The sequence below is a fragment of the Wolffia australiana genome, chromosome 4, assembly GCF_029677425.1.
Source record: "Wolffia australiana isolate 7733 chromosome 4, ASM2967742v1".
Lineage (NCBI taxonomy): Eukaryota > Viridiplantae > Streptophyta > Magnoliopsida > Alismatales > Araceae > Wolffia > Wolffia australiana.
The window spans coordinates 8,655,462-8,677,203 of NC_135838.1; the positions used below are offsets into that span (position 1 = coordinate 8,655,462).

The following is a 21,742-nucleotide window of genomic DNA, read 5'->3' on the forward strand; positions in this document are numbered from 1 at the left end:
AGTTAAATCAGAAACAGCTTTTGCTAATTGCTCAATTCGTATATCAGGTTCAATGGCATTCACGTCAATCATCCCTCCCCTCTTAGAATCTGCATTACTCCCATTACGATTAAGAGCAGCGTAATATGCATCATTTTCTGCTAGCGTTTCTAAATGCCTAGTGCTTCATCTAAATATTTATGCATGAACATACCTCCACTAGACGTGTAGATCATCTTCCGATCTTGATTTCGTAATCTTGCATAAAATGTTTTGGACTATCTCCCATTCTTCTATGCCATGGTGTGGACATTTTCAAATAATTTTTTTTAACCTTTCCCCTGCTTCTCCTGAGGATTCATCGCGCCCTTGACAAAATTATCTTATCTCTTATCGATATGAATCAGCTTTTCCAACGTAGTAGAATTTATTTAGGAATGCCATTTCCATCTCTTTCCATATATCAAAATTTAGATATAGAGATGTAAACTAACTTCTGGCTTTATCTCTAAGACTGAAAGTAAATAATTGCACTTTACTAAACTCATTCATAACATTACGTAAGTGAAATGTTTGACAAATCAAAGTAATTTCTTTCAAATTAATATACAGCTCTTCTTGAGATAAACCATGGAAAAATGAGAGCGAATGATCATATGATGATCAATTTTAAAATTTGAACCCTCGTGGATAGGTGCATTAATCTTAGTAAGAGGCTCGTATCCTAAAGGAACAGAAAATTTGTTTAATCTACATTGTCTATTTCCTTTGTTTATAACACAATTCTCAAGGTAGTTGTTTTGATTATTCAAACCCTCTTCTTTATCTTCTTCACTTTCATTCTAATTATGTTTTGTGATCATCTACCGTTTATGATGATATGTATTCTTCAAATTTGTAAAAAATAATATAGTTTATAAGATGAGAGTTCTACCTTTTCTTTATGTCTTTGTCGGTCTCGTGGAACTGATTGCACTACTTTGATCACGATTAATAATAGAGAGAAAATCACCAAAATAAAAGAAATTAAATCCTTAATGGCTACCATTCCTCGACAGCGGGGCCAAATGGTAAACTGAATTTTAGGGTTAAAATTATTCGTTGGTGATTGAGATTATTCAATATAAATATATTTAACCGTACATACAAATACTTAATTATTGATGAGTATGGATCGTCTCCACAGGGAACGATGATTAAGGAATTATTTTCTTATACTAGTGATGATCGGCAAGAGGATTGATGAAACAAGATTCGAGGTTGTGAGCTGGTGATATTGATAAAAAATACGTAAGTTATAAGTTCATTTTGTGAAGAATCTAGATGAGATTGGGAGAAAGAGGAGAAGAAAGAAGAAGACGAAAAGAAGAAGAGACGAGACACCAAGAATGGTGATTAGAAGATCGTTGTATTTCTCCACAATTTGATTCAACATTGGTTGATAACTTTATAGTAACATATGAGAAGTAATTATAGAAATATGTCCATTTTAACCATATCCGTTATTTATAAACAGGTATCGCCGTTAGTGGATGTTTTAATCTTAAACATTATAACAAATTATAACAGTTAGATTTATTTAAATATGGACTGTTGATGTGTCTTTGAACCTATCTATGCTTTAATCCTAGCCCTCTATCTTTGATCCTATCTATCTTTGAACCTAGATTTAATCCTGACCTAAATCTCATAACGAGTATATGTAGTATATATCAGATTCTTACAATCTAATATTGTTTAATTCCTATCAGTCTGGCTGGTGACGAGTTTGTCTTCGTGGCTGATTGACTTGCGAGTTGGCTGACTCTCTTAGAGAAGATAGTTGACTCCTCAACACAAAGAAAAGAGTCAGTGCACGTGATGGACATGATGATGGACGATGGTATGAATGCTGATAGTGATTGGATTTGGAGTGCTATGGTGGCGAGGATGGAGAGACGAGAAAAGAGAGTAAAATGAGAGTGCAAGTATGACTATAAACCCTAATTACGTTTATGGTGTCACAAAATAGACAACATAAGGGGAAGACACTTACCTTAGATTCTTACATTCCGTCAGGATCACGACAATTCATGAGTGCAGGTAAGCACCTCCTCTTCTCCAATGCTTCTTCCCACGCACGCTCCTCTCCTCTCCGTTGCCCCTCCATTCACTTTCATTTAAAAACAACTAGGCTCGCTCTCGGCTACGTTCCAAGTACACCAAGAACGCTCTTAATGGATCCCAAACTAAATATCTTTCAACCAGCCTACGCAAGAAGGAATCAAGTTCAAGATGAAATTTACAATGATCCATGCCTCTATTTATAAATCAGAGGGTGTGGAGAGAAAGAGGAGGGGAAGACCAAGCAACACTAAACATTTCAACTCAATCGGAGTTGTAGATCAAAATTTATCGCCGTTTCAAGTTGAAAAAATCCGAGCCCTTGAAATTTTCTCTCCTAGTCATCATCATTGTTTTTCGTGCATGTTGAGAAGTCAATGTATTTTGGAATTTGCGCCGCTTGATCTTCCACACGCGCTTTTCATATCCCAAGTGGCGCTTGTCGTTTTTTGTGGCGCTTGCACCTAGAAGGAAGACAAAAAGACAAAGGAAGGAGAAGGTCAAAGAAAAAGAAGACTCGCAATTGACATGGCAGCGCATCAGCGTGCGCCATGTCAGCGCGAGATCATTTTCTTTTGAAGCATTATATGGATATGCGCGCGCCACGTTGCTGATGTCGGAATCAGAGGAGAGAGAAGGCAAAAAGTAGTTTCAGTTATATCTTCTGATGGCAATAACATAAGAGGAAATTGGACTTCTTTTGCCACTTGTAAAGTTTGTTCAGCTGTACCACATGGAGATGAAAAATATTTTTCAGATTCATTGAAGGTTACATCTAGTGACACAAACATCTTATTGGATGGAGGGTGATAACATTTATACCCTTTTGGGTTGATGTATATTCAACAAATGCGCATTTTAGAGCCTTTGGACTGAGTTTGTCAATCGGATGATGTATATGGACAAAAACTATGCAGCCAAAAAGTCTAGGTTTCAGTCCAGTTTTCAATTTTACAATGGGAAAAATTCGGTCATAAGATCGATAGGACTCTTGCATCCATGTACTTAGGATGGTAAACAGTTGATCAAATGAACATCAGTCAATAGGGCCTCTCCCTAGGGATATTTAGGTACTGCTTGATGAATAACTAAAACTCTGGTTGTCTCTACAACATGACCAATTTTCCTTTCAGCTATACCATTCTGTTGCGGCGTATACAAACATGAGGACTCGTGAACAATACCATGCGTTTGAAATAAGATCTTAGTGTTGCATTAAAGTAATCTCAAGCATTATCTAATCTAATCATCTTCACTTGGACACCAAACTGAGTCTGTACCATGGTGATAAATGTTTGATAATGTCAGTTATTTCTAGCTTACTCTTAAGAAGATATGTCCATGTCAATCGAGTACAGTCATCAACAATTATAAGGAACCATTGAGCACCATTCAATGATGACATAAAACACGGTCCCCACACATCAGTATGTATAAGATCAAATGGATTAGCACTTCACTCACCCTTCCCCTTAAAGGATGACCTCTTGTGTTTAGAAAGACATTTTTTACGATACCACTTAATCAAACATAATTGTAATCTCGATTACGGAAATTTCAATCGGCTCGGTTGAAGTTTAGTCTTTGGCCTTACTGAGTCATATATAAAAGAAAGTAAGAAAATATCGCTTTACAGAATTGTCATGTATAGGCCTTTTATGTCGGACGTCGCCAGGGACGTCGTTCGGTCGGCACCGAGTATGATGGCTCAGTACCGACAAGTGATGGTGGTATCGAATGTCGACAGTGTCGTCGTCTGACAAATGCAACCCTAATGGGTTATGCAACTACGACGTGATGAATGGGTATCCTACGTGTCATACGTGTAGGCTCCGACTTGAGGGAGGCGCTGAGCTCCAAGCTTGGACGCGGTCGCTGGGTGACGGCGATGGTGGCCTCTCGAACCTCATCAGAGGAATGAAAGCATCTACGGCCGAACAGAATCAATCCGTAGGACTCGCATGTAACAGACAGTGTCGTTAGTATCGGTAAGACACTTAAGTATGTCGTAGTTCTCTCAAAACCTCTCTCACCTACCTAGCCCGAGCGCGGTGGAGTCTAGACAAAAATGTACTACAAAAGGTAAATGAACAAGCGACGCGAGAGGACAGTGTACCTCGTCATCATCGTGGCTCGTTGTGTAGGATCGTCAACGGTCAGCGGCAGTCGGAGCGGGCGTGGTGAAGAGGCGCCGGAGAGCTAACGGCAACTCGACAAGCGATGTAGTTCTGGCGCGATGATAAAGGTTGGAGGAGAAGAGGAGGCAAGCGAGGCAGCAGTCACGGCTCCAGCCGGCCACCGGTCTTAATCGGCGTAACCCCAGGAGGGGCAGCACTTTGTCGATGAAGATGGCAGTTATGGCGAGCAAGCGGCAATGGGAGGATCTGCACTCGAGGCAGAATTCCCATTCGATAATGCGACGGCTGTCAGGCGTGCACGATCGATCTTCTCACTCAGCATCAGGAGACAACGACCACAAGGAAGTGGCGTCCAGTGGAGTTGTGAGTCGGCTGGACAGCATGTTAGCCTGGTGGACTAGGGTCGAACACTTGGCGGGGGAAAAGATCCGAGATGAGACTCTCCCCAAGAGGAGTGTCATCCCTCCTTAGGGGTCACGGCTTTGACACAAGAGTGATCCACCGGAGAATCAAGCAACAGGCTCTCGATCAAGAGCGTGGCCGAGGGATCATAATGATGCGCCCAGAACGCGCCAAGAAAGAGGGAAGGGTGGTCGTAACCACTGTTAGCCGCAAGGGGCATGGTCGGAGGTAGTCGCGTAGAAGGTAGTGAATCAGGGAGGGGGAAGGTCAACACATTCGGAATCCTTTTTCAATATAGGAAACCTCTTGTCAATCCCCTGGCAACAGCATTCCCAGATTCGACTACTGCCTCCATCGAGCAAAAAATTGGCTCCCAACTCGAACGCAAATCGCGTGCCAGCGACAGCGATCGATCGAATTAGGATGTCGTAGAATGATCAGCAGGTTGGATCCTCCTCAAGACATGTACACGGCAAGGTCAATGGGGCTCTCTTCACGATCTCTAGCAAGAGACACACTCCTCAAGACATGTACACAGCAAGGTCACCGTCTGCAATAGTGAGACGGCAAACCGCCCACCGGTTGTTCTATCTCGTTGGCCATCTCGACTGATTGTGGCTTGCCCAGGGAACGGTCCTTCCCAACGAGATCAATCGGGAAGCAGTCACAACAAAATCGAGAGACAGAATCGACCTGCCGGCAGGAATTCGCCCAATCTGGCGAGTAAATTTGTCGGCGATCTGGAGATGCCATTGCTTCTTCAAGGGCTGGAATTTCACAGCATGATCGGTAGGGGTCGGCACGCTCAGCAAACCAAGGGGGGGAAGGTCGATCTGAAAACAGGTAGATCACCCTCCTCGTTTTCCTCTTCTCTCCTTCCTTTCTGAGATCTCTTCACTGGATAAAGGGGGAGACCAGAAAATTTCAACCCGAAACTTACTCTTTGTTATTCCTGGTCCAAGGGATTAGGGCGCCCCCTCCTCCCTTATAAAGGGGGAGGTCAAAAATGTGCCCTTAGTTCGGGTCAACAAAAGGAAAGAAAGGGGTCCATTAAGGGGGCCCTTATATATTGGGCCCCCTCATTACAAGGTAAAAGGGAAAATTAAAAATAAAAGAAAGAAGAGAGGCAAGGGAGAAGGGCATAAGGGTGGGGGATCCAAAAATGACTAAGGATCCCTCTCCGTGACGATGATTAAGGAAGCACAGGATGAGACGAGAAAACAGCACAGGATGATTAAGAAAGCACGGGACATGTCGCGAACACGACGTAAACACAGGATGAGACGAGAAAGAACGACGAAAAACAAAACATGATAAATTGAGCGATTTCACCCGATCTTCAACGACGGTGGCAGGCGGCGCGGACGACGTCGTTGACGCGCCATCACCCTTTTTCCTCCTTTTTAATATGTTAAACTTCACACCAAGTACCTTTCTTCTTCTTTGGACTCCACAACTTCTCCACAACGCTGTAGGAAGGGGAGCGGGAAAACAGCATTCAAGAAATGGACGTCTTCTTTTTTACTAGAGTTCCTTGGCTTATATACTGGCCAAGTTGTACATTCAAGTGGGCTAAGAATAGATGGCCCAATACAAGAAGAGACCAGAAATAGAAATGAAGGAATGGAAAAGAAGGAACGGAACAGCTAATATTTCGGCAGACATAATCTATCTATTATTTTATTGTAATTGTTTTGTGGAACTTTTTCCATTTCCATCATTACAGTTGATGAAAATATGCCTCCGGAAAATTACAAAATCGGTAAACCTATTACCCAGTATTATTACCCAGCATGGCTGAAAGTTATTTTGCAACTTAAGTTTTCGCCTTATATGAAAGTCAATTTATTCTAGTACCTTTCGCATACATTCTCTCCAGTTCTCCACAAATCATCAGTGAGTAGATATCTAATATCTATCCCAACCTCCCTAATTAAATATAATTTTTACCTCAAATATTCAAGAGCCACAGTTTAAAGCTAGTGGAGAAGATAGAGCAATGTTCACACAGAAAATAACGTGTGCCCAGGATAAATTTGACTGTGCACATTAAGGGGAATTTCAATCCTCCGGAAAAAACCGCTGAGCCGCTTGTAGTTGTCAACAGATTTACACATTTTTTCAGAAAACTTTAAAAGTGGAATCTATGAAAACTCATTCCAGATCTTCAAACGCAGCAAATATTTTCTTTTGTATAAGCTCAACTCCCAGCCGAGGGGATAACCTTGGGAGGATTTCCTGACATGGTGGATAGTTATGGAAGGGCAGTGAAAGGATACATATGAACAAATTCCATTCCTTTAAATATAATCACCCCGGTGGAATCGATTACTTAAAAAACATGCACCATCGGTTCGAAAGCTTTTATAGCTTTCTCTGACCCATTAATGGCGAATAATACAGAAATTCTGCAGAAATTCTAGCGCATGATTCAGATTAATAACAAAGTAGATGTATTTGAAAGAGCAATGCTTATGAGAAGACAGAGATGGCGAGAAGAAATGAAAGGATACCAAATGAAAAAGGTTCATAATATGAATCAAAATGAACGGGACGGTTTTGACTGCTTAACAAATATTCGCCTGCAAGGCAAAAATCTTCTATTACCTTATCCGACTCATCATCGGAGAAATATACAGAAATTCCCCCATAATTCAGGACCGAGAGCATGATCCAGGTTGAAAACAGAATTATCTTATATTATTTCTCTTCAGGAAAACAATTCTTTTCAAAATGGAGAGACAATAGAATGAACCAAAAGAGTCCATTCGGGATTAAAGCAAAAAAATATATCTCGAACTGTAACTTTTCTTGAGAAAACATACAAAAATTCTCCAAGAATTCCGGATCTAGAGCAGTTGATTGAAAGGGATTATATGATTCATATTGTGATTAACCCTAATCAAAAGGAGGAGAGACAATAGACGGAATCAACAGGATTATATACTTTGAACATTGTAGAAAGGAAACTCCAAACAATCCGGGATAAAAGGACGACATTTACCTCGGACCCATCAGGAAGAACGCGGGCGAGGACGGGTATCTCGTACTGGTACCGCCGCTCCCACTCGGAATTCTCCAAGATATCTCTAACATGAAACTGGACGTCAGCAAGGGAGCGCGGGCCGCCCAATAAGAAGGCCGTCTCGAGCTTCTCCTTGAGGCCATCGCATAGGCAGCAACCCGGCTTCGTGTACAAAATCAGCTGCTTCTGCTTGCCTCCATTATTCGCTGACAATGAAGAAATGGCGGCGAAGGTCTTCAGAAGTGGTCTCTTCAGCTCTGCCGCCATAGCCTTTCTCCGCCCAATCGTGGTCACTGCCGGTAGCCGGAGAGCTGCAGTCGTCGCCATTGTCGAGAGAACGGACAGCTCTGATAATGGGAACTTCCTGCGGCTCAGCTTTTATAAAGGAATTTCGGCTCCGGACCGGTCCGTTGTCAGACCCGATGAGCCTATGATCCGGTAAGACTTGTGAACGGCTGACGGAGTCGAACGGGACGGGACGCCGTTGGACGTCATCCGTTATACTGTCAGCCGTTCCGTTCCAGTCCGAGGTGTCACGACTTGAGAGTATCGTGACTGAGAAACGGAAAAAGGGAAGAGAATAGAAGGAAGACGTTGATAAATAAAGATGGGCGAAACAAGCAATGAACATCAAAAGAATGATAAGTCCCTGTTCCCCTTGACCCGACATCCTTTTATACTGTGGAATCAGATCTCGGTGGACGTGATAACCGTCATCCGGGTCTTCCTGGGTTCGAACTACGGGGGAATACTGTTTCTTAACCAACGATGAGTGGTAGGTTGTCTGAGTCTGCCGTTGGATTCGCAAGCGAAGTCGGCGTTACCAGTAACCCACGTCGGTTGGCATTTTCCGGGTCTTCCTCCGTGATGGTCTGACATTCTCCTCCACTAGCTGAAATCGACGACCTCGTCGATGCTCGTCATAACTCGAATTCTTGAATTTGGCGGTCGAATCGCAATAGATTCTTGGCATCCTCCCACGACGCCTTTTCTTCGGGTTGGTCGCCCCACTGAACTAAATACTCTGTTCCCTTGATGTCACGCTGGTCGAGAATCTGTGCCACCGTGTCGAGAAGCGTGGTGGTGATAGTTGGCAGAGGGCAAATCACTTCATTTTGCTCGGGCTCCACCGGGTCAAAATGATATTGTTTCAGGAGTGAAACATGGAACACTAGATGTATGGTCAGTCGTGGTGGGAGCTGCAACTGGTAAGTGACGTGTCCGATCTTTTCCAGGATGGGGAAAGGTCCATCGTAACGGGGAATGAGGCCCTGGTGGTGATGCCCTTTCCGCATGGACTTGTGATACGCTGGGAAAATCCACAGAAGCACTTCGTCGTATACCTGAAAGGAGACATCACGTCGGTGGACATCGGCTGTCTATTTCATGCGTAGACAGGCCTTCTCCAGATTGTCACGAGCCAAATCCAGGAGCTCCGCGTGATCTGTAGCAATTGGTCTTCATATACTTGACAAGCAAGCTGAGGGGGGACTCCGGCTGTCGACCAATCACCAGTTTAAAGGGAGAAACGCCAGTAGAAGATGATCGTGGAGAATTATGAGCAAATTGAGCTACATCCAGCAAATCAGGCCATTCCCGTTGGCTGATGCTCGCATAATGTCAGAGGAAATCCTCGAGGATTGCATTCATCCGCTCGGTCTGATCATCAGTCTACGGATGATTAGCTGAAGAGAATCATAAACTGGTTTCAAACTTGTGGAAGAGTGACATCCAAAACACTCTGGTGAAACGAGCATCACGGTCCAATATGATGGACTTGGGAAGGCCCCAACACATAACGATGTGTTGAAAGAATGTGTCAGCGACTTCCTTTGCAGAGTAGGGATGGCCGATTGGAATGAAGGATGCATACTTGGAAAATCAGTCGACCACAACGAGGATAGCGTCAAAGTTCCGAACCTTTGGCAATCCAGTGATGAAGTCTAGAGAGACAGATTCCCATGGCATGTGTGGAATCTAGAGGGGTTCCAGCGTGTCGCCGGTTGCTCGGGGTTCAGTCTTGTCTATCTGGCAAGTGTGACAAGTTTGCACCTAGAGCTCCACATCTTCATGCATCTTCTCCCACACAAAGTTATGATGGAGTAATGCCAGAGTGCGCTCTTGACTGGTATGCCCGCCCCACGGGGTATCGTGGCATTAGTGGAGAAGCTTCCTCCGCAGACCACCATAGCATGGAATATATAGGCTATCCAATAGCGCTTTGTTGTTCATGCTTCGATCTGAGTATTTAATTGTCTTGTGGTGGTGTCATTGTCATAAGCCGCTCGCAGTTTAGCCGAGAAGGGATCATCAAATTATAAAATTGAGAGGGAGTTCATCGTGACATCCCCCGGCGGCGGCTGAGTGCGTCTTCCATGACGTTAGATTGGTCGGCCTGATAGACAATTGAGAAGTCAAATTCAGCTAGGACCGCTCGCCATTGAGCTTCGTGACCCGTAAGGGTCTTCTGAAAGTGAAAGTCGCTCCTTGCAATGTTGTCTATAATGACCGTCAAAGGTCAGTTTAATAGATAATGTCACCATACCCTCAGACAACGTACAATGGCTGCGATTTCCTTTTCCTGTACCGCATAATTTCATTCAGCATCTTTGAGTTTCTGGCTCTCGAAGGCGATTGGTTGTCTGCCTTGATATAAAACGCCCCCAAGAGCAAGATCAAAGGCATGCGTGTGGACTTCGAATGTTTGAGAGAAATCCAGAAGTCGTAAGACCGGGTCTTGAGTGATTGTGGTGGCAATGACATCAACTCATCATCTTCGGATGCACCGCCACCATCTACCCAGACGCCCAACATCCTGCCTTATCGCCAACATCAACTGAAGAACCGTCGCGATAACGACCAAGTAAACGCATCGCCACCAGATGCATCGGCATCAGATGCGTCTCCACTTACACACGACATGTCCCGTGTCATGACACGTCATCATCGCCAGATCTAGAACTCCCCCTTGACGTGACTCAATAACACATCGTGCACTTTATTTTATTTCTCGTATTTTTTCTTTCCTCCAAGGCCTATACATAGGCCAAAGTTGTAAGAAACACTTAGTGAATTTTCTTTTGAATTGAAGTCTTCTTCTTCAAAAAGAAAGTTTTCCCTAGGGGTACCCTCTCGAGCCGCCGCCGCTACCGCCTCTTGTAGTCACCATTGCTACCGTCAAGGAAGGACCACTCCTGCCGCCCGCCCGTTGACTGACCACCACCCTTGCCCTGCACCCCGGCCGCCCGTGCCCTCCCCCCAACCGCCTGCACCCACCGTGCACCCCGCCACCCGTGCCTGCCGCGCGCTCGACCGTCAGTGCCTACCGCGTCCCATCCGCCTGTGCCCGTAGAGTCCCCGGCCACCAGCACGCACCCATCGTGCACATGGATGCCCTCTCAGCCACTGGTCACCGCGCATACTGTTTAGGTGTCGGGGCGCTGCCCCGCACCCCGCAAGGGGGCGACTCCCCCATGACCCCCCCCCCAACTGATCGCGTAGTTGGCTCCGCGACACCCTGTCAAAGCGCAAGTCAATCGTCCCGCCAACGACGCGTCGAGAATTTCCCGTAGCCTCTTCACGCACTATCATGTGCCGAGGTACTTCTACACTCTTTGGTACCGTGTTCTTCGTCCAGTATTCTTCGAGTATTCTTCCACTGGCGTAAGATTAGATTTGGATTTTGAATCTTCAAGCGAACAGATTGAATAGGCCTTTGAATCTTCTAGCGATCGCCTGTTCAAAGTCATTGATTTTGGTGCTTTGCATCACCACGTTGGTTGTAGGACAGTACTCCCGTCCTCGACGAGGAGAGGGGCTGCACCATTAGTATTTTCATCAGATTTAATTTTCGAACTCGACCGTGTGATTTGTGGTCTGTTTTATCCCATCACCCCTAGTTGTCCTAGAATTCAGTTCCCGTCATCACCTAGCTCCGTCACATCTAGTCATCCTGCATCAGATTGTCCTCTTCAAGTTGTCGAAGGCTTCATGACACTCTAGAGTCTAGTGCCACTGGCGATCCTTCTGTAGGAGTTCCGTCAAGTGTAGTGCTATTTGCGAGAAATGACTGATGAATCTTCTTTAGAAGCTTGCTAACCCGAGGAATGAGCGAACTTCGCCCACTGATTGGGGTGCCGGCCAATTGACAATGGTGTCAACTTTGGACGGGTTCATGCAAAGTTGTCCGCTGTCGAGAATATGTCCCAGAAATTCAACCTGAGACTGTCCGAAGAAACACTTCTTGGGATTGAGGAAGAGGGAATTTTCGGTGAGTATGCTGAATATTGTCCATAGATGAGTCTCATGTTCATGCATATTAGTGCTATAGACCAGGATATCGTCAAGATAGATAACCACATATTTGTCCAGAACATCTCAAAAAAGCATGTTCATCAAGCTGGAAAAGGTGGCAGGTGCGTTGGTGAGGCCAAACAGCATCACAGTAAACTCGTACGTGACATAGTGCGTGACACAGGTTGTCTTCTCCTCATCGCCTTGCCAGAGCTGGACTTGATAATACCCACTATGAAGATCCAGTTTGGAAAATATCTTTGCCTCGCCCAAAAAATCACTTTCATGAAGTTCCAATAGTTGCTTCTTCAACTCTTGTAATTGTGAAGGGCATCCAGTTCTCACTTGAAGAAAGGAGAGTAGATTTACCTTAGGAGGTGGTCAATCAATACTGAATACTAGGAACGAAGCATGATGAATTGCCACCGTAGATCATTGCTCCAGGAACATGGGTATAAGCGGCCGCTTTTGTTGTTTGCATGAAATTCATACCCAAGATAAACGTGAAGTCCTTTAGCGGAAGGACCAACACGTCGAGTGTTCCATGCCAGTTGCCTATCTGAATGGGGACTTGCCACGCAATTCCCATAAATGGCCTAATCTCCCTATCGACAACTTTTACCCTATTGGGTGCTTTAGTCCACCGAAGTCCCAGTAATCTAGGTTCATCGGTGGAAACAAAGTTGTTGGTGGCGCCCCTATCAAGCATCGCAATGGTGTTGATCATATTGACTTGCATTGGAAGAAATATGAGATGTGGTGTGTGGAGCTGACAAATACTTGGAGCCATCTGAACTACGTTCAGGAGTTGTAGTTGATTGAGTAATGGGGATATCCATGTCTTCATTCTTTCATTCCACTTCAGCCTGGATGGCATTCGTGTGAGAAAATTTGTCATTTCCTTTTGGGCAGTCGCAGCGCTAGTGAGGACTACCACAGTTGAAATAGCCACCCTTCGGGCCATTCCCGGAGGTAGGAGTGAGAGAAGTTTCTGTGCGGGTGGTCAGGGAAAAAGTTGACAGCATTCCACGTCTACGGCCTCCTGTTCCCTGACCATAGCTTCTGCAAGGATTCTCCTTTTCATTTGATGTTCGCCGGATTTCAACCAGCAACTCGGCAGTAGCTATTGTCGTTGATAGATCATTTGCGCCCCCTCATTGAATCTCTAAGTTCACCCACAGTTGTAAGCCCTTCAGGAAGAAAAAAGAGCTGATTGGAGGTGCTCATGTCCTCAATGTTGAGGACGATGGAAGTGAACTGTTTTACGTAATCTCTGATGGACCTTGTTTGCCATAGTTCGTACAAGTCCGCCCATGCGGAATAATGATTGTTTTCTGGTTGGAATTACGATGTTAATTCTGTCCGAAAGTCCTTGCAAGATCCAATAACATCTCTTGCAGGATCTTGTAGTCCTCGTTGTTGGGATAGAATCCCAGCTGCCACCCCTTGGCAGTGCAGGTCCTAGCAGGAGATAACAAGGGAGAAGAAGAAGGAAGGATGAAACCACAAAGAAGAAACCCTCAGTTCTGAGAAAATAGATGTCCATGATGTTCATTTTAACATGGAACATTAGCGGGAGATAAAAAGCTGCTCGAGCGGGAATAAAATATGTAGGACCCCTTCAAGGTCAAACCCCACAATCTCCCCCTTGATCTTGACATTGTTCCCTGCGAATGCTTTGAACTGCCAACTTCACACGTAGCTCCCAAACTTCAGTCGTCCAAGAGCTTTTGTGAATATGTCAACCAGCTGATCTTCTGAGATGACATGATGCACACTTACTTTACCTTTTTCAATGTACTCCCTGATAAAATGAAACCTTGTGTCGATGTGCTTCGAGTGACTATGGTAGATGGGATTCTTGCCAACGGCTATGGTAGGTTTGTTGTCGACCATCAGTCTCACAGGCTTCGGACTTTCTCCTTTCAATTCTACAATCAACCTGGCCAACCAAATTCCCTGACACGCTGCAGCATTCATGGATATATGTACTCAGCTTCACAAGAAGAGAGAGCTACGATCTTCTACTTGTGTGAGGCCCAACTTATTAGGTTTGGCCCGGGAAACAATACAATACCAATGGTGCTCTTATGGTCATCAAGGTCTCCAGCATGGTCACTATCACAACAACCAACCAGCTCTTGTTCTCCGACTGCTTTCTCATAACATAGACCAAGGTCCAATGTTCCTTGATATACCTCAAGAGCCTCTTCACCGTCGTCATGTGTTCAGCTGTCGGTCTCTCCATATACCTGCTTAGCATTCCCACAAATTAATTTAAGCCAAGCCTGGTATGAGTCAGATATTTTAGGTTGCCAATCAGACTCCGGTAATCTGTGTAGTCAATGGGAGCAGACGAGCTCTCAACGGTAAGTTTTTGTCTCGCTTCAAGCGGTGTATGGACTGGGTTGCAATTCATCATCACACTATGATGTAGAATCTTCATTGCATAACCTTTTTGACTTAATTTGATCTGCCCATCTAACTGAATAACTTTTATGCCCAAGTAAGAGTTGAACAATACCAAGTCACTCATCTCGAACATGTCCATCATCTTACACTTGAATGCCTCAACGTGACAGCTCTCTGGCCCAGTCACGATCAAGTCATCAACGTACACTCCCACTAGCAACTGCAACTGCAATCTTCATGTAGACTGCGTGCTCCTGGACATTGCTGGTAAAACCAATGGAAATAAAAAAAGTTATCCAACTTGGTATACCATGCTTGCGGTGCTTGTCTTAGGCCATACAAGGCTTTCTTCAGCTTCAGAACCATATGCTCTTTGCCCCTCTTTATGACCCCTCAGGTTGCTTCACGTACACTTCTTCCTTTATCTCTCCATTGAGAAAAGCTTACTTGACATCAAGATGATGCAAGTCCCATCGTCCTTGTGCCGCTAGAGACACCAAGACATGGAAGGTGTCCATTCTCCCCACTAGTGCAAATGCCTCCTCAAAGTCAACTCCAAGCTTCTAGACGTAGCCCTTCGTGATCAGTTTGGCCTTGTGTCGCACCACTTCTCCATATGAGTTCTTCTTCAGCTTGAAAACCCACTTAAGGCCGATCGTCTTGCAGCCTTTAGGTGGATTCACCAGCTCCCATGTTCGGTTCTTCTCAATAGAGTCCATCTCGTCCTTCATGACACATCTCCAAACCTCCTCCTTCGAAGTTTCTAGAATATTTTCAAGCTCCCCTTCTATCACCAAGCACTCTTCTTGGTCAAGGTGTACTTTCTCAGTGTCTTCATAAACTCGTTGTAAACCTATGAACCACCTGGGGGAGCTCTCTTCAGTAGTGAGAAGAGGATCTCCTTCCCATGGTTCAAGGCTCACTTCTTATAGAGGTGATGCAACATCAGCTTCCTCCACTAGTATCTCATCCTCCTAGCCATCACAATTGACAATTAACATTGGAAAACCATGAGAGAGCTGGGTTCCTTGCTTCTTCTTCACTTCAGGGACATTCCAGTCCCACTTTGCATCTTCTTCAAAGATGATGTCTCCGCTCACATGCACCTTTCCACTATTAGGGTCATAACAGCGATAAGCTTTAGACCCAATTTCATAACTAATGAAGAACATAGGCCTGCTTCAGTTATCCAACTTGCTCAAGTGCCCCTCTGCTCTTTCACATGAGCTAGACAGCCAAAAACTCTAAGGTGTGCAACCTTAGGCTTTGACCTTGTCCAAGCGTCATACGGTGTAGCTCCTTCTAAGCTTCTAGTTGAAGCGAGGTTCATGAGGTACACGGCATTCTCACTACCTCTACCCATAGCTCCTTGGGTAGGCTTCTCCTATTCAACATAGAACTCACCATGGACATAATTGTCCAATGCCTTCTCTCAATGACACCATTCTGCTGCCGAGAATCTGGAACCGTCAAGTGTCTCTTTATCCCATGCTTATCACAATAAGCTGAAAACTCTATTGAAGCAAACTCTCCTCCTCAATAGTCCTGAGAACTTTGACCTTCACATTCTTCTCACCTTCTACAATCTCCTTAAACTTTATGAAAGAGCCAAGGGCTTTAGACTTCTTCTTTAGCAAGGCAACATAAGTGAGTCGACTAAAATCATCAAGAATCAAGATAAAATAAGAAATACCACCCCATGTCGACGGAGTGATCGGACCACATAAGTCAACGTGCATCAACTCAAGTGGTGTCTTCGCTCTAAATGTTGATGAAGATGGAAATGGAGCTCTCGAATGCTTTCCTGCTATGCAACTTCAACATAATTGGTCAGGGGATGGTAGAGAGGGTAATCCTTCGACCATCTCTCGATCAGCTAACAACTTCACTGCTTGCTGGTTGAGATGCCCAAAGCGCTCATGCCATACTCGGGCAGAATTATCAAACGAAACCAAACAACCTCTGCTAGTATTTAGCTTCAACAGATATAAATGACCATTCATCTTCTTTACACTTGCCAACAGTCTCTCCTATTGATTGTATATGATCAAATGACCACACTCCATCAGAGTCTTGCAGCCTTATTCAAGCTGCCCAATACTCAAAATGTTAGACTATAATTTAGGGATAAAGAGAATGTTATTCAATGTCATTTATCTTCCACTCTGACAGTACAATATGATGCTTCCTTTGCCTTGAATATCCACCTTTGACCCATCGCCAAAGCGAACACTACCAAGGGGAGCTTCTTCTCATGCCCATCATATGGTTGCTGGCCCGCGTGTCGAGGTACCACATATCTGGCATTTGGAGGATCTTCCTCACTCCCCTGGAGTAGTGCATGATCTAGAGGCTCTCTCAACGTCATCAGCAAGGCCGGCTCGCCCTTCTCCTCGACGTTGGCCAAATTTGCCTTTTCCTCTTTCTTCTCGCTACGGCATTTAGAAGCAAAATGCCCAAATTTCTCACAATTTTAACATTTAATTTTTGACTTATCTCGAGGTCTGTAGTTGTCTTCTTTGCTCCATCCTTTGTCGCGTCCTCGTCCATGGCCACGAGAGTTTTCATCTTCGTCTTCTTCTTGCCCTTTCTGATAGCTCTTGCTAGCAGAACTTGGTCCTCTCTTCTTGATTGACCATCCTTCAACCTGTCTTCATGTATCTTGAGGGATCCCACAGCTTCTTCCAACGTCATTGGCTCTATCTCCCCAAATTGCTCAATGTAGGATGTAATAGAGTCAAATTTTGCCAGAGTAGCTCAGAGTAGCTTGGCAACCACATCTCCTTTTTCTAAATTCTCTTCCATGGTCCTTAGCTGAGTGACGACCTTAGACAACTTCCCTACAAAGTCAGATACAAGCTCATTTTCTCCCATGATGAGCAGCTCGAACTTGCGTTTGAGGGCTTGCACTCCAGCTTTTTGAACACGAGCAGCTCCCAAGTTCTTCATCTTCAACATCATCCACATCTCCTTGGCTGTCATCTTGCTATCAAGCTGAGCCAATATCTCATCATATATTGTTCCACATATAATGAACAATGCTTGCCTGTCCTTCTTCGTTACCATCTCTGCCTCAATAGCTTCCCATGAGCCATTTGCCTCCAACAAAACTTGCATTCTCATAGCCCACAAAGAATAGTTCTTCTTGGAGAGAATGGGGAAATTATGTCCACTATCGACCAGAGACCTGGGTATCATGATACAAGTTCCACCAGACTCACCTTTTTGCTGAAGACATCACACCACCTTGCGAAGCAGATTCACCAGCCCGTCGTGGCATGGATTTGCTCTTGTTTCCTCCTTGGACCAGACTTCAGGCTCTGATACCAAATGTTGGGATAGAATCCCAGCTTCCACTCCCTGGCAGCACAAGTCCTAGTGGGAGAGAAAAAAGGAGAAGAAGAAAGAAAGGATGAAACCACAAAAGAAGAAACCCTTGTTCTGAGAAAATAGATGTCCAAGATGTTCCTTTTAACATGGAATAGAGAGTGGGAGATTAAAAGCTACTTGAGCGGGAATAAAATATGTCGGACGCCTTCAATGTCAAACCCCACACTTGTCACCTCCATCACCCTACAAGAATATTGATATAAGCCTTACATGGTCATGTTCTAGAGTCCAGGAAGTCTCAAAGTACTAGGACAAATCTTGGATAAAATTCTCTAAGATTTGTTTATCTCTCTAACCCCCAAAAGGATGAGGTTCTGCTACTCTAGGACCTCCTGTTCCGGGCATCTTGGTACCTCTTGCTATTGAGAATTTGATCAAGCTCACGTTTGCGATGAGAGACTCAATCCTCTAACGGACCTCCGCCAAGTTTTCCCAGCTAATCTTGGGCATGTGACTGTCGCAAATCTGTCTACCAAACATTTCTCATAGTTCCTCTGAGTCAGACATCATCTCCTGAAGTTTCCTCTCCAGTTCGTCGAGACGCTGCTCAGTTGCTTCACCAGATACTTCTGGTACATGTTTCTCCATCTTTGATGCATTTTTTCCCACCATTGAAGGTTTCTCTTCCTTTTGCATCCAGAGAAACCTGGCTCTGATTCCAAGTGCCATGACTTAAGAGTATTGTAACTCAGAAATGGAAAGAAGGGAAGAGAATGGAAGGAAGACGTTGATAAATAAAGATGGGCGAAACAAGCAATGAACATCAAAAGAAAGATATGTCCCCGTTCCCCTCGACCCGACATCCTTTTATACTATGGAATCAGATCTCGGTGGACGTGATAACTGTCATCCGGGTCTTCTTGGGTTCAAACTCCGGTGGAATACTGTTTCTTAACCAACGATGAGTGGTAGGTTGTCCGAGTCTTCCATTGGATCCGCAGGCAAAGTCGGCGTTACTAGTAACCCATGTCTGTTGTTGGCATTTTCCGGGTCTTCCTCCGTGAAGGGCTGACAGGAGGGGCTGGATGGACCCAGATGATGGAAGGAACCGAGAGCGGATGTAAACCTAGAGAAAATCATTGGTTCCATACTACGTAACGGAGTGGGATGGAACCGCAATAAGCCCAAGATCTGGCAATTAGTCGACAGTCTAGGCCTTGGCACTAAGGTTAATGGACAGATGACAGATGATGGATTGTAATTGGGCAGAATGGTATTTCTGGATATCATCCATCATACAGTCTGCAGTTCTGTGAGGATGGAAGAAGGTGATGGAATGGAAGGAGAACTATCAATCTAGAGGAAATCACCCGGCACTAGATGATAGAATGGAACAGAATGTAAGATATAAAGGATTTTTGCCCTAATTTCATTCCAAGGTCAGGATGGAAGACTGATGACATTAAGGTCATAGAACTGATGAAAAAAAATATCCATTCCCAAGTCTTAATGGCAATCATATTATAGAAAAAATGTTGTAAATCTTCCCTCAAGCTATAAGTTTTTTCACTTACTCTTTGAGATTGGGAATTTTTGGAATCTGATCAATGAGATTATGTAATGGGAGGAGTGGGTTCCACAAGTGAAGCCCTTTAAATGTAAAAAGACTTTGATTTGGCTTCGCAAAAAAAATTCATTAGTTCCATGTAACAACATGTATTTGAATCTTCTGGTTCCCAATTCAGATTTATAGAGAAGGCATTAAAGGATGGGGATTCGGACCTGGGGCTTCAAACCCTGTCACAAAGAGAAAGATGAAGAGCATGTATTCAATTTGTGTACAAATAAATCCAAAACTTGGCTTAGTAGTTTCCAATGTCATGTGGAGTCAACTGAGGAGAAATTTCATGAGCGAGACAAACTCTATAGCTATGTTGTGAAAGTGAGAATGACACTATTCCCCTGTTAATAGCTTACAAATCATTATTTTTTGTTTATGTTTGGAAAATTTTATTATGATATTTCAATTATTTGATGACATTGCTTTTGCATTATTAAAACAACATGGCTTTTAACTCTTACATTAAGTAATGTCCATATTTAAACCTATGGGTTTAATTTATAACACGATTCTATTTTACTAATGATGGATATTATGTGGCCTCCAAGCCAATCACATTTCCATGAGTTATTCATGTACACTGAATAAATATTTATTCATTATTAGTCTCCTGTGATCTTTATAATGAAGTCTACAAATACGTGCAATGAGATAGTGGATTATAATGCAATCATAATACGGAGATCATTAGTCCTTAAACATATATTATGAATATTCCTATTTAATGGATAGTCAAGATGGACGTCAAAATGTCCGCACAGAGTAGCACTATCTGATCCTACTAATACAATAATTAAGGGTGACCTTGTGGCCATTAGTGAGGAGACACTACAAAAAGACAGTGTGCTTTGTAGAAAAAGAGTTCATTGGATTGATCAATATGATTCCCTAAATGGTATTATACCTAAATGAGTCACTAATCATGGGATATAAATAATTCTTAGCTCAGATATAGTAAAAAGTAAACGGAAATGATCGAGTGGTCAAGACGGGATCGTCCGCCCTTGGTACAAAAAGAGATTGACTCAAGGAAGATGATGAAGTTAAATCCCTTGCTAAGGTAGTAAGGATATTGGTAAAAGCATTCTCCAATGATCCCCATTGTTGATCATTGCCAACTAAATGATGTACTAGGGTTTGACGATTAAACATACCTTATGTTATCTAGGAGTCTGATTTGGTGCGATGTATCTTCTAGAATATGAGGTGTGGCTTGGCATCCCATAGGCTGGAAACTTTACCTATGTATTTGGTTAAATAGATCATTAGTTAACTAATCTATATGTTTCTATGTTTAATTAATAAGGTTCTCTAATAATTGTTCTTGGGCTATTAAAATTATTAACTAGAATAAAACATGGGCCTAGAGTGTCACACATATAAGATTAGAAAGGTGTCGATGGATATACTTTATTTAGTGGGCTTTTGAATAATAATGTTAATTAAAGTATAAATAAGGGAGGGGCCCTCCATTTTTGAAGATGAAAAGATCTTTAAGAAGAGTTGGAGAATCATTGGGGATCTAAAATCCACTTGATCGCATGGCTACTTCTAGTGATGAAACACATGAAAGGCTTTAGAATACTTTCCCAGGAGCAAGTCAATGGTGGAACACGTTCACCACAAGGTATCAAAAGTTTCGATTTATTAGATATCAGTTGAGAAATGATTTCAGCTTCCGCTTATTTGAAAAGTAGTCTCCAGACCTCCCTGATGACCTAGAACCTAAAAAATTTTATTCCCACCAAACTATATAATCAATCAGTAATAGAGGAATGCAATTAGCAAAAACCAATGTTTAGGACATCACGTAGTGACACGTATTCAACTTTTTTTGTGTCGTTTGCATTCTTAGATGCTAAAATCATAATATATCTAGTTATACCTAACCATAGTTTTTATTACTGAAAATATATCAATGTATAACACATATTCAGTTTGTATTGCTAATTTATCCAACTAAGGTAACATGGCCCATCTCATCCTTCAATATAAACCAAATCTACATTTAGACAACCCCTTGCATAATTAATATTCTATTTTTTTATTAAGTATGTAAGGGTAACGCATTAAACGATAATGTAACTATGCTGTGATATGTATTCACGTCAGCCTTTACTGTTGAAACTCAATGGATTGGCCAAATATTTGTCTTAGGATTCAGACCAAGTCATAATCACATTCAATTATTGGATAATATATCACTGTGTAATGTAATATATGAGCTAGTTCACTAACATATTCATGCTAATAAACAGACCTTACCTTCGACATGTATGTAATAGTCAAGCCTAAATCATACCAGTTGAGAAATATATCACTTTATGAAACAGTTATACCAATGGGGCTTCAATTTACCAATCAAATGATAACGTCGATTCTTATATGTATGGCTTAGTTATTATGGAGATATATGTGGCCAATGATAACATGCAAATG

At 43.2% G+C, this 21,742-nt stretch overlaps 1 protein-coding gene across 3 annotated transcripts; it reads right to left on the reverse strand.

The window, feature by feature from the left end:
• Nucleotides 1-2,230: 2,230 nt before the first annotated feature.
• LOC144701835 (Thioredoxin superfamily protein) lies at nucleotides 2,231-8,008 on the reverse strand. Of its 3 annotated transcripts, none has more exons than XM_078573614.1 (2): nucleotides 7,627-8,008; nucleotides 2,231-2,546 (listed from the first exon to the last, which is right to left on the reverse strand). In XM_078573614.1, the coding sequence occupies exons 1-2, from the start codon at nucleotides 7,972-7,974 to the stop codon at nucleotides 2,457-2,459; spliced, it is 438 nt and encodes a 145-aa protein (XP_078429740.1). In that variant the 5' UTR covers nucleotides 7,975-8,008; the 3' UTR covers nucleotides 2,231-2,456. The 3 variants fall into 3 exon arrangements, with proteins under 3 accessions (XP_078429740.1, XP_078429742.1, XP_078429741.1); XM_078573616.1 differs by lacking the exon at nucleotides 2,231-2,546 and adding an exon at nucleotides 5,535-6,091 and having other exon boundaries at nucleotides 7,627-8,007; XM_078573615.1 differs by lacking the exon at nucleotides 2,231-2,546 and adding an exon at nucleotides 6,614-6,860 and having other exon boundaries at nucleotides 7,627-8,007.
• Between the last annotated feature and the right edge of the window lie 13,734 nt (nucleotides 8,009-21,742).

Excerpts from the sequence above, each read along its gene's own strand:
- LOC144701835 (XM_078573614.1), bottom strand. The coding sequence starts at position 7,974 with ATGGCGACGACTGCAGCTCTCCGGCTACCGGCAGTGACCACGATTGGG. Across the intron at positions 2,547-7,626 it reads TTCTTCCTGATGGGTCCGAG|GTGCAAGCGCCACAAAAAAC; the intron begins GTAAATGTCGTC and ends TCTTCCTTCTAG.